Source organism: Mesoplodon bidens, assembly GCF_964165515.1.
Source record: "Mesoplodon bidens genome assembly, chromosome: 1".
Lineage (NCBI taxonomy): Eukaryota > Metazoa > Chordata > Mammalia > Artiodactyla > Ziphiidae > Mesoplodon > Mesoplodon bidens.
Window position 1 is genome coordinate 110008121 of NC_138176.1, and position 13108 is coordinate 110021228.

At 44.9% G+C, this 13108-nt stretch overlaps 1 protein-coding gene across 2 annotated transcripts in view; it reads left to right on the forward strand.

Annotated features, from left to right (window-relative positions):
* Window positions 1-18: 18 nt before the first annotated feature.
* GNPAT (glyceronephosphate O-acyltransferase) overlaps window positions 19-13108 on the forward strand; it is a 32337-nt gene continuing 19247 nt past the window's right edge. The window contains exons 1-2 of one of the 2 annotated variants that reach the window (XM_081229495.1): window positions 19-272; window positions 8932-9114. In XM_081229495.1, the coding sequence (XP_081085621.1) occupies window positions 195-272; window positions 8932-9114 (261 nt within the window). In that variant the 5' untranslated portion in view covers window positions 19-194. The remainder of the gene's footprint in view (window positions 273-8931; window positions 9115-13108) is intronic. The other variant, XM_081229494.1, reaches the window with a different exon arrangement.

The window sequence follows — 13108 nt, forward strand, 5'->3', positions numbered from 1 at the left end:
CGCGCGCTGCAGGTCCCAGCGCGGCTTCCGTCCTGGTTAAGATGGCGGCGCCCGGGGTCCTGCGTTTGGGCCGCAGAGGGTGCTGCCGCCCTAGGCGAGGTCGGGCCGCTCCGCGCGGAAGAACCGCCCCCAACAGCACCCCAACCACAGCTTAGCTAAGAATCCCAGACCACGCCCGGGACAGCAGCCGCAGCATGGATTCTTCCAGTTCGTCCAGCTCTTGCTTCTCCGTCGGCTCCACCAGTCCCGGCGCTGTTGTGCTCCTCTACTCGGTATGCGCCCGGGGGAGCGAGGCCGGGGCGGGGCCGCGGGAGAGGACCCCCTTCTCCTGGTCCAGGGTTCCTCCGGGCTGCGACCCAGGGCCCAGAAGATTGGGTCCGAGCCCCCACCCCCCCCCAGGAGGGATTAGGTGGTTGATTTGGTTTCTAGGGCAACGGTGTATCGCTGCGTGTGGGAATGTCCGTGTGCTTTTAGAAGTTTCTCCTGGTGATGGTTCCGCTGGTTCCCTCCCGCTTGTTCCTTCCCTTCCCCTCCACCAGGCGTTGGGCCTTCAGAACGCCCCTGACACGGGAACGAGGCGGGGAGAATTGGAGTCTCTCCATCTCTTGCGAGGCGTGTCGGGCTACCTTTCGGTCGAACCCGAGCAACCTGCGGGTCTGACTCAGCTTGAGGTAGCCCGTGGCACCCCACCCCGCTCTTTTGCAGCTGTGATATTCCCGGGAAAAAAGTATTTGGCTTGTCCGTGGGCATTGAGTTTCTAAGACTTTACGTTTTTCATCTAAGAAGATTTGGAGTTCCTGGAAATTTGTATTGTGTTTCTGTCTTCTGCCCATCATTGTACTTTTTCCACAAGTCATTTTGGCAGAGAACTAATGCTCCCCGGCCTCTCTCCAGATCACCCCCCAGCCGCCTCTTCTGATTTTAACCGGTCTTTTTTGCCGACGGAATGTTGGTCACTCAGAATTGTCATGAAGAAATTACAAGGTGGAAGCTTTGTAGCTCTCAGTATTTCACAACCCTGGGGCACTTGACTTTTTTTTTTTTTTTAAACCAAATTAAGTTTTATTTATCTTAGGAGGAAATAAAAGAATGCATTTTAAAATCATGTTACCAATGTTCTGGCTTAAATATAATGTTAATTTATGTAAGAAGGTCATAACAGGGAAAACACAAGAGCAAGATAAACAAAAAACTCAGTTTCAGAAAAGAATATATATACCTATGGCTACCTTCAAATTGGGAGACCAGTGGAACATGGGGAAACTTCTGTTCCCTTGCTGTCAAGGGCTCTGGGCTTATGATTGCTGCTAATTGTCCACTTTCCCAAGGTTTATTACTTGGACCTCTCTCTTCGTTGACCTCGCCGCACAGTGCAGTGGTGAAATAGTTCAACCTCAAAATGTAGGGAAAGAGGGTTGCTGTGTAGCTCTGACTTCCCATGGGTAGTTTTTTTCAGCCCTCAACTGGTTTGTGAATTACAGCAATTTTCCACATGTGTATTAAAGGAAAGAGTTGGGTTTTTATTTCCCCATTCACCAATGATAAGACTTTGGTCACCTTTTTCACGTGAAAAACTAAAGCAGTTAATTGCATGTAAGCCGTTACTGCTTCTGAAGCTGGACAGCCGCCCTCACTCCTCTTGTGACGGCAGTCTTAACTTTCATGTTAACCTGAACTTTTTCTTACTGTTTCAGACTGTCCTTATTTCATTCCTCGGCCACACTCTTATTGTGCAATACTCTAATCTAGTCTTAGAGATATTTAAGATACTGCTGATTGCAGCAGACATTGCAGCTGTAGGTACTTACAGTATCCTACTCAGTATTCTCAATGTGCAAGATGTGGAAGTTAAAGATCCAGCCCTTACCTTTAAGGACTTCAAAGGATGTCATGAGAATAAAGGAGTAATCGCAGTTAAGTGAGATAAGCCCAATGATTGAAGCGTGCACAGTATATTGTGGGAGGGCTGAGGAGGAGCACCTGACCTGTCTGGGGACTTGGAGAAGGCTTCTAAGAGAATGTGACACCTGAGCTGAGATTTTGAGGTATGAATGGGAGGTGAGGGAGAGGAAGACTGTCGTAGGCATCAGTGTAAGAAGACCACTCCTTGGCATGTTTGGGGGAACCAAGATAGGTAAGGGTAGAATAAAGGGGACATGAGAAACGAAACTAAGGAAGTAGGCAGAGGATATTTGCTAAAGGAATTTTATATGTTTAAACACCCTTCAGGATAAAATCTTCATTCTATGGGACACCATTTAAGGATGATCGGATTTGTATTTTTGAAAGTCTAAGAAGACTACTAGGTTTCTGGCATGATTATGTGGGTAACCTCTTTTATCGATACTTAAGCAGAGGCTGTGGAAAGGGAATTCGTTGGAGAAAGGAATCTGATACCGGAGGAATCTGAAGCGTGGAGGTCAGTTAGGACGCTGTTGCAGTAATCCAGGGAGGTGACGAAAGCCTGCAGTGAGGCAGTGGCCTTGAGTCTGGGGAGGAGGGAGACGGGTGAGTTTGTATGGTATTCAGGACAGTTGAATGTGGTAGCTAAGGAAGAGGCCGCAGTCTGAAGTTGACTCCCGTCTCTGCGATCTGGCAACTGGGCGGATGCCTTTCACTGATAAAGAGGAAGAGGAGGGACTTCCCTGGTGGCCCAGTGGTTGAGAGTCCGCCTGCTGATGCAGGGGACACGGGTTCGTGCTCCGGTCCAGGAAGATCCCACATGCCGCGGAGCGAGGCCACAACAGTGAGAGGCCCGTGTACCACAAAAAAAAAAAAAAGAGCAAGAGGAGCAGGTTTAGTCGGGGTAATGGGACAGTCATTTCAACTTAGGATGTGCTGAGTTTGGGATGGAAGAGGCAAAATTAAGGATTTTTAACTTGTGGATTATCCTGTTATGGACCAGATACATCACAAAGTGTTGGGGAGACCTCCAAACAGCGTTAGAAATGCAGTACCAGAGTAAAAGAGGAGGGTCTGGCCTAAATGCATAGATATGGCAGCCTCAGCCAGTAGGTGGTGTCTGAAGCCATACGTCTGCTCGAAATCTTCCACTGAGACCACAGATGAAAAGCAGACTGGGATTGCATAATCACTGGCATACCCAGAACCCAAATGATGGCTTCCTGTTAGAGTCTGAATGAAAGGTCTAGACTCGTTACAGTGTCCTACAAGACTCTACATAATGAGGTGATTGCTCCATCTCTGATTTGACTCATCTTGTTCCCTGGCCCAGCCACACTGGCCTTCTGTTTCTCAGAAGTAAGCATGCTTCCTCCTCAGCATGCTTGTAGCCCTCTCTGTGTGGTGTGCTGTGTTTTCCCAGAACCTCGCATTGCTGGCTTTTTTTTTATTATTGAGGTCCCAGCTCAAAGAGGCCTTTCGCCACCACTCAATCGAAAGTAGCTCTCCAATCACTCTTCCTCATTAGTTCCTCTGTTTTGTTTATATTCTCTTGTCAGTGTTGTGCTACAGCAGTCTTATACTGGCTCTCAAAGCTGATTGTTAAATTTGTATGAAGCTTGCGAGCCTATTGTTAAAACACTGCCATCATTAAAAATTAAAGGTTGTTATATAAATTTACAATTAAACAGATTCCGTTAAAAATAATTAATACTCAGAACTCAGCACTTCCTAATTATTTTACTAAATTTTCCTGTTATCCGTGCTCTTGAAGTTATTTCCATCTGTCACGCTGTAAGGTGGAAATCCTAGATAACGGTGGCTCCTTGCATCTCCTCCCAACTCCACATTCAGTGAGGTCATATTGGTAGCTTGAAATCTGCCACGGTGGGAGCGTGTATACCCCAGAAACTGGCAGATGCTATAAATCAGGGCTCTCCCATAGTTGCACATTTACCAGCATGCTACTGGTGGCATCCCTAAGTGAACTTACCTTGCTTATTTGTTGTCCATCTTTCCTTCAGCTCCCTCAGGGCACGTTCCTTGTCCACCTTGTTCATGCCGTGTTCTTAGCCTGTAGAACAGTGCCTGGTACGTTTGGGGCTGTCAGTAACTGTTGAATGAATGGATCCACCAGAGCAGTTGAAAGGGAGGTACAAGGAGAGGCCTGTTTAACTAGCAATAAGGAGAGGCCCACTCTGCAAAGTAAGATAGGGAAGACAAACAATGGGGGGAAAATCCTTCACCTCATTCTTCTCACTTGGCCTCCTCATTGTATCGTGCTCCTGGGTGAGTATTTATTTTATGATAGTAAATACTTCTCCAGCGTGGCATAGGGAAGGCCAGTTAATGAGCAGTAATGCTCAACCCTGGCTGCATGTAGGAATCACTTAGAGTACTTTCAAAAATACTTTTGATAACCCAGGTACCACTCCCAGACCAAATTAATCAAGAATCTTTAGGGGGGCCTGGGCATCAATATTTTAAGTTCCCCGAGTTATTTTAATGTGCAGCCTGGGTTAAAAACCACTGGATTAGACATTGAGTTAGACCAGATTGGGAGAAGTCTGAGCTTTAGACTGAGAATATTGGAGAGCTGTCATCAGCAGGGCTCAAGAAGTGGCTTCATTTAGTAATTTATTTTTTCATTCCACAAACAATGATTGAAGGACTGGGAATACAAAAATGTATAAGACACATGACAGGAAGTTCCCAATCTTGTAGGGGAGGCACCAAAGACAAGTTTATTGAAGTATTCTAGATGAAGATGTAATGAGGATTCCCTAAAGACTCAACGGAGAAGATGACCGTTTTGGTCGTGCGTTAAAGGGAGAATCTGGAAATGGTACACAGAGGAGGTGTACAGAAGCTGTGGTTGATGGCTGAGTGTTTTCCAGGTGAACGGTGGCGAATGGCCATTTGTCTCAACAACAGGTACCACCGTGCACAGGGTTACTGACAAAAGAGGCTGTGTCTGTCTTGGTTAGACAAGGCATATCCCCAACACGTACCACAATAGCACGCATGTAACAGATGCTCCGGTGTTTGATAGGAATGCCATTCTCAGAGGTGACTTGAACAAAGCTGTGGGAGCCATGAGATGTCATAGCTTGTTTAGGCAACTAGGTCTTTGTATAGCTGGCTCGTGTGTTAAGAAATGTGAGCTTGATCCTGCAGTTAACGGAACCGTGGAAGGATTGCAGATGATCACAGCTGGCAAGGTTTTCAAAGGATACATATGTGCTGCTCTGCCTTGCAGGTTCTTGTTCTGAGGACGCCCTCCCTCCCCTCTCCCTATTTCCTCTTCCTCCCCTTCCGCTCTCTCTTCCTCTCCCCCCCCACCCCCTCCACACCACAGACAACCCCCAGCTGATTCTGATCCTTTTCTGTTCCCACACCCAGGACCGCTAAATGGGAAGTCTCTAAGATCTTTTTTGTCCCTAAAATTATATCATTTATAATGGTAATTTGTGACATTCTACCAAGTCTGAGCCTGTGTAACTTATGCTATTACTTCATTAATGAGAACTGTGAAATTTGAGTTTCTTCAGCCTTACAAGCAGGAGTACGCAATATGTTACAGCGCTGCAGTTTTACACCAGAATTCCAAGCTCGAATATTTTCCCCTCATGTATTCTCTATACGTATATATGTAGGCATAAAAATGTTCATGTTTGCGTATTTCACATGTTTTACATGCTACCCTTTTATACTTAAACTCCTTATAAATGCTCTTTGCTTCTATTTGTATTCTCGTTGTGCATAATGGTGGTCTCAGTTTTTCTGTTTGTTGTTTTTTATTACCTTAACATATAGTCGGTCAGTTGTTGATCAATTGTGCTATATTCCAAACACAGCTAGATGATGGAAATACAAAGAGGACACAGACTGTCCTGCCCTCAAGGTAATTGTATTTTAGTAGGGAGACAGACACGCAAACGATTACATGTTATGGGACACATACCACAATAGACGTATGTAGATGGTAAAGAAGTCCTAATGAGGAAGGCAGAGTAATTCCATCAGGGGAACTCCAGGAGAGTTGTCACAGAAGAGTGATGCCAAAGCAAGGATGACAGGAACAGAAGGGCATTCCAGGCAGAGATGGACATGTGCAAAGGCCCAGAGGCGTATCAACGATGGACTGTGTTGGAGAAATCAAGTCACTCACTGTTGTGGACCATGAGTGTGGTGAGAAGGAAAAGCCAGGTCATAGAGGTTCTCCTGTGATGCCAGAAGTGGCTTAGGTCTTATTCTGAAGGAGGTGAGGGGTGTCATGTAAATATTTTAAGCCAGAATCGTGTTTTAAAAAGGGCACATGGTGGCATGGAAGACTGATTCAAAGGGACAAAACATAGGCAAGGAGACCAGTGAGGAGGCTGTTGTGATAAAGAGCACAGGCTGGACATGTGAATGAGGAGTAGACATGATGGATCCTTAAAGGCCGTATCAGCAGGATGGAACGGATTGCATGTAAGGGGTGAGGGAGGGAAGGTCTAGAATGATGTAAACACAGGGATGTAGATGGTGTGGGGTTATCGATTGAGATTTCAGGAAAATAATCAGCTTGTAGGATTGTGCAGAGGAGAAATGAGTTCAGTTTTGGAAAAGCCAGATGGGAGAGGAGGACAGGGCAAGGGATTCAGAAGCACAAATATTTGAAACCAGTTGAGTAGGTGAGAGTACTGAGCACTGTGTGGGGTGAAGAAAGGAGGGATGGAAGTGTTAACATGTTAAAGGAAGTGGAAGGAAAGAAGACATATTTGTAGTTGGGGGAGGAAAATTTCCCCCAGGTTGAAAATCTCTGGATTAGAGACATGAGGTGGGTTTTCTGCTGTGACAGAGTCATGAATTAAAAACCACAGTAGGAACATTTCAGAATAGTTGTAGGTAATGAAAGGAGGGAGGGCTTGAGAATGGTGTCCCACGCTGGGGAGGTCTAGGAGGACGAAGACTTGAAAGAGGCCAGGGTCTAATGATTAGATTGGAAAGAAATATTAATGTTTGTTACGCTTTTTATAGTAGCAATGAATGAAAAAGAGTCCAAACATCCAACATTAAAAGTCATATCGTGGGAGAAACTTAAATGACATGGAGGAGTGTTTATAACATTAAGTAAAAAAAAAATCAGGAGACAAATCAAAATGTACGTGTGGTGAGGGAGGGACTTTTCACAGGCACGGAAAAAAGCATTCACTGAAATGGTCTCTGGCTCATTGGGAGACAGTTGATTCTAATTTTCTTCTTTGGGCTTTTCTGTATCTCCTCAATTTTTATAATGAACATGTATCACTTTGGTAATTAAAAAATTACATTAAGAAATTAGGGAATACAAAGGTGACGGTGCAGCCGCTAAAATATTTTAAAACAATATTTAATATAGGGAAGTATTCGGAATACAGTTGATAAGGCAAGATAAACTATATTTGGTAGGGTCCATGTTTTAAATTTAAAAATATGGGGGGTTTTTTGTTTGTTTGTTTGTTTTATGATACGCGGGCCTCTCACTGTTGTGGCCTCTCCTGTTGCGGAGCACAGGCTCCGGACGCGCAGGCTCAGCGGCCATGACTCACGGGCCCAGCCGCTCCACAACACGTGGGATCTTCCTGGACTGGGGCAAGAACCCATGTCCCCTGCATCAGCAGGCGGACTCTCAACCACTGCGCCACCAGGGAAGCCCTAAAAATATGTATTTTTATATCTATGAATGAAAAAAATAAGGGAACTAGTAAGTGTTAAGAGTAGTTATTCCCAGGGTGTAACATTGTAGGCAGTTTATCGTTGCTTGTATGTTTCCACGTGTCCAAATCTTCCATAATTAGCATGCTGAGTAGTATAGGGTAGTGGTTAGGAACAGGGTCTGTGAAGCGATAAGGCTTCAGCTTGATCATGTCTCTGTCCTCTGAGAGCTGTGGGACCTTGGCTGAGTTATTTCACTTCTCTGTGCCTTGGTCTCCCCACTGTGAAATGAGGTAGTGATGATAACTACCTGATAGGTTTGTTGTGAGGATGCCCCTTCATGTAGGTAAAGTTCTTAGGGTGGTGCCTGATGCTTAGGAAGCAACGACGCATGTTAGCTGCACTTATTATTACTACTATTACTTTTATCATCAGAAAAACAAACTTTTAAGAATTCACAATTCAGAAGTCGTTGGTAGCCTAATAACGAGCAGTTTCAGGGGCTGGTTGGATAGAAGCTGAATTGCAGTTGGTTGAAAGGAGAAGAGAAAGTAACACAGCAAAATACAGACTGCACCACTGTAGCTTATATGGGAGCACTTTGGTCTTGAGTTTGCACACATGTAGTTTGATTTGATTTGACATAATCTTGACTCTCCGATGTACGCTTTAATTTTTAAAACTAAGTGAGAGAGGCAGACAAAACAAGTTTATTGGTGTGATTGACAAAATCTGTAAAGTTGATCAGATTACTCTAGAGCCTAATGTCGCACCTTTGCTATGTTTGTTAACTTTCATAAAGGGGCACTGGCTTTATAAAGATAGCAATCAGAAATATGATAATAAAATATTATAATCAATATCAATTCATTGATCCTAATAATAGCTACATTTCTTTTTCTTTTTGGTAATTTTATTCTTTTTTTTATTTTTATTTTTGGCCGCGTTGGGTCCTTGTTGCTGCGCACGGGCTTTCTCTAGTTGTGGCAAGTGGCAGGCTCCTCTTCGTTGTGGTGCGCGGGCTTCTCATTGCGGTGGCTTCTCTTGTTGCGGAGCATGGGCTCTAGAGCGCAGGCTCAGGAGTTGTGGCGCACAGGCTTAGTTGCCCCACGGCATGTGGGATCTTCCCGGACCAGGGATCGAACCCGTGTCCCCTGCATTGGCAGGCAGATTCTCAACCACCGGGGAAGTCCAATAGCTACATTTCTTTTTCTTACTATATGAAAACATAACATCAGAGCACTCTGCTCTTATTCTATCTCATAGAATAAAAATTTTGGCTAAGATGAAACTTTACCAACGTAGTTTTACAGCATGTGCATTACTTTCTTTCATTTGCCTTATCCACAGAAGGAGCTCAAAAAGTGGGATGAGTTTGAAGATGTTTTGGAGGAGAGGCGGCATGTCAGTGACCTGAAATTTGCCATGAAGTGCTACACACCTCTTGTCTACAAGGGAATTACTCCTTGCAAGCCAAGTGAGATTAAATGTAGTGTTCTCAATTCTGAAGAGATTCATTATGTCATTAAACAGGTAAGTGATTCCCTCCTCAGCCATAGCCAGATTTGTTCATTGTCAACAAGTTCTATCTCTTCTTGATTCTATGAATTTATTTTACTATTTTTAATGTATCTTTTTAGATTTTGCTATATTCAGCACATTCATCAAAAGTTTATTGTACCCATAATGCGTCGCAGCCTCTTTGCTAGACATTGTGTCTAATAGCTAGTTGAGCAGCGTTCTTGACCTCATAAGTGTATAGTCTAATAGGGAATGATGACAGTTGTGCAGTCAATTACAGTGAAATATGATACAAGACATGCTAATGGGAGGCCAGTGTACAGGGGCATTAATTAGTTATAAGAGCAACTAATTTTGTGTAGGGAGTTAGAGAAGTGATTTTATAAATGAGGCCTGAAAGATGTTTGGGGGTTTTCCAGGTGAAGTGGGTGAAGAAGAGTGTTCCTAGCAGGCCAAATAACTTTTTCCCTGTGGTTTTCAAACCTCATGGCACATTAAAATTATTCAGGGAGGGGCTTCCCTGGTGGCACAGTGGTTAAGAATCCACCTGCCAATGCAGGGGACACGGGTTTGAGCCCTGGTCCGGGAAGATCCCACATGCCGCAGGGCAGCTGGGCCCGTGCACCACAGCTAGTGAGCCTGCGCTCTAGAGCCTGCGAGCCACAACTACTGAGCCCGTGTGCCACAACTACTGAAGCCCGCATGCCTAGAGCCCATGCTCCGCAACAAGAGAAGCCACCGCAATGAGAAGCCCGTGCACTGCAGCGAAGAGTAGCCCCCGCTCGCTGCAACCAGAGAAAGCCCATGCGTAGCAATGAAGACCCAACACAGCCAAAAATTAAAAAAATTAAATAAATAATTTAAAAAAAAAAAAAAAGAATGTTTTAAAAAAAAAATTATTCTGGGAGCTTTTAAAAATCCTTGTGCCGGGCTTCCCTGGTGGCGCAATGGTTGAGAGTCCGCCTGCCGATGCAGGGGACATGGGTTCATGCCCCGGTCCGGGAAGATCCCACGTGCCGCGGAGCGGCTGGGCCCGTGAGCCATGGCTGCTGAGCCTGCGCGTTTGGAGCCTGTCCTCCGCAACGGGAGAGTCCACAACAGTGAGAAGCCCACGTACCGCAAAAAAAAAAAAAAAAAAAAAATCCTTGTGCCTACGTCTCACCCTCATACCAATTAAATCATAATGTCAGGAGTGAGGAACCAGGCATCCGAAGTTTTTTAAAAGCCCAGTCAATTCCAAAGTGCAGTGAGGTTTGGGAACCACCAGCTTATTTTAAGGAGAAGAGTGCATGTGTGTTCGTGGTATTGAGAGGTGTTCAATGGAAGCAGACTGAAGAGAGCAGAGAAGGGCGATGACAGGAACTGGGCTGGAGAGGAGAGCAGTCCATGTCGCGAAGGACTTTGTGAACCGTCTGAAGGGTTAGATTATCCTACACACAGTGCAAAGCCACGGAAGGGGTTCAAGTTGCAGTGTGGCATGATCAGTTTATGTTTTAGAAACACCGTTCTGCTGAAGAAGGAGACGGGAAGGCTGTGTGTGATGCTCCTGCAGCAATCCCTTTGTAGGGTCATAGCTGCCTGGACTGGTAAGTGGTTATAGAAACAGAGAAATGGACAGATTTAAGAAATGACCAGTTGGGTGAATGAAGTGAAGGAAAGGAAGAATCAAGGCTGATAGAGCCATTCACTGAGATAGGGACTTAGAAGAGGGCTTAGGAGAGAAGCTGTGCTCTGTTTTGCACACGCCATTTGAGGACATCCAGATAGAGGTCCTTGGCAGACATGATTGGAGCTCCCCGACGGCAGGCTCTTGTATCGTATCATGCTCCTGTGCCTTGAGGTTCACGGAGAGATCCTGCTTCTTTGACTTTTAACTGGAGGTTAGTCAGGTTTGTGGCCTTGGGAAGATACTTCATTTTGCGGCGGCACTGGCGTTGGGGGCTGTGTCACACGGCTTGCGTGATATTAGTTCCCTGACCAGGGATGGAACCCGGGCCCAGACAGTGACAGCGCGGTGTCCTAGCCACTGGACAGGGATGGAACCCGGGCACAGAGAGTGACAGCGCGGAGCCCTAGGCACTGGACCAGGGATGGAACCTGGGCCCAGACACTGACAGCACGGAGCCCTAGCCACTGGACCGCCGGGGAGCTCCCAGGAAAATTATTTGTTATCTTTATTATTTGCTGTCTCTTTTATTCTGATTCGGACATATGCCCTATGCTCTTAATCGTATTGTTGTGATCTATCTTGGGGAATCTATTAATCTTGTCTGACTAAACTTATTTCATAAGTGAAGTCAAGTTCTCTTTCTCTCTCTCTCTCTCTCTCTCTCTCTCTCTCTCTCTCTTTCTTTTTTTAAATTGCTGTATTCCTGGTGCCTAGCACATAGTACACATTCAATAAATATTTCTTGAATTAATGAATGGAAAAAAATACTTTGGTCCTATCCACAGAGATTCTGGTTTAATTGGTCTAGGTTAGGACCCAGGCATTTCTCTTTTCTTCTTCTTCTTTTTTTTTTTTTAAGTTTCCCCAGATAATTCTAATGCACAGCCAGGTTAAGTGTGACTGAGTTAAACCAGTGTTTTTCAGACTTGAATGTACTGCTGAGAACAATCATATAATCGAGGTAGATTGGAATTATTATAAATTCTTGATTACGCAGCACACTTGGGCCCTCTTTGTTACCCAGTCATTGATTGTTTCCCTAGTAAACTCTCTCCCTTTCTCCAAAATGGCAGTTTCAGTTGCCCCATTCTCCTTGAACCTCCAACCCTACGTTCTCCGCTTACTCTGGACAGATGATTTTTCTTCCTACTTCACAAAGAAAATTTAAGCCATTATATAAGTGAGAGCTGTTTCAGCTCTCTGAGATCAGGCTCCTAATTTACCTGCATCTAACACCCATCATTTTCTTCTTCCCTCCTACTAGAATGGAGCAGGGATCCCCTTCTGTTCGAGTTGAATCCCTACCCTACTCCTTTGCTCCGAATTCCACCTCCCCCCCCTCCGCCTCGGGAACTTTGCTTGTCGTCTGTCCCCTCAGTTGTCTCAACTTCTTCCTGTTCTCAGCTCTTTACCATCAGCATTTAACATGCTCACTTCTCTTCCAACTCAATTAGACTTCCTTTGACCACATTCCTTCTCTACTTACTACCCATCTCCTCCTTTCCCACTTCTGCTCTGCTCTTTGAAGAAGTTGGCTGTGTTTTCTATGCTCGTTGCCCTACTTTCTCACCCTTCATGTACCACTCAACTCGCTGGAATCTGATTTCCAACCCCCTGTAGGAGCTCTTCCCAAGATGGTGAATGACCTCCTTCCTCGTGGCAAAAATCAACCTCATTCAAATCCTGGATAGCTTTTGGTACACGCTCTCTCCTTTCCATGACACCATACTCTCCCGCTTACCCACCACATCTTTTTGATTATTTCCCAGTTGTCTTTATGGGCTTCTCTTCCTTTGCCTGTCTCTTTAAATGCTGCTCTTCCTCAAGATTTTGTTCTAGCCCCTTCTTATCTACCCACTCACTGGGCAGTTTTATTTATTGCCAGAATTTAAAGTACCTTCCTTATGCTAATATCTCCGTATTAGAATATTACTATATAAAAATAATATATTATTATAAGTAATACAGATAATTAGTATCTATTGCTTCAGCCCAGATCTCTTTTGAGTTTCATACATATTTTTTTATAGTTTATTGGGTATCCACTTGGAAATTCCAAAAGCACTACAAAAGCATTCAAGAATTCTAAATCAAAGTCTTGGATCCACCCCACCCCTGTACTGTGTATATACCGCCCTCCCACCCAGATTGTCCGTCTCTAAGAATGCCCCCCCCATATGCTAGGTGCTCAAACCAAAAATCTGGATGCCGTCTTCAGCTTCTTACTTTCCCCTCCCAGTCTCCCAGGCACTAAGGGCTGCTGATGTGCTCTGCTGAAAGTGAGGTGCCCTCCTAAAAATAGCGCTGTCTACCTCCATCCATCCCTGCTGCCACTTC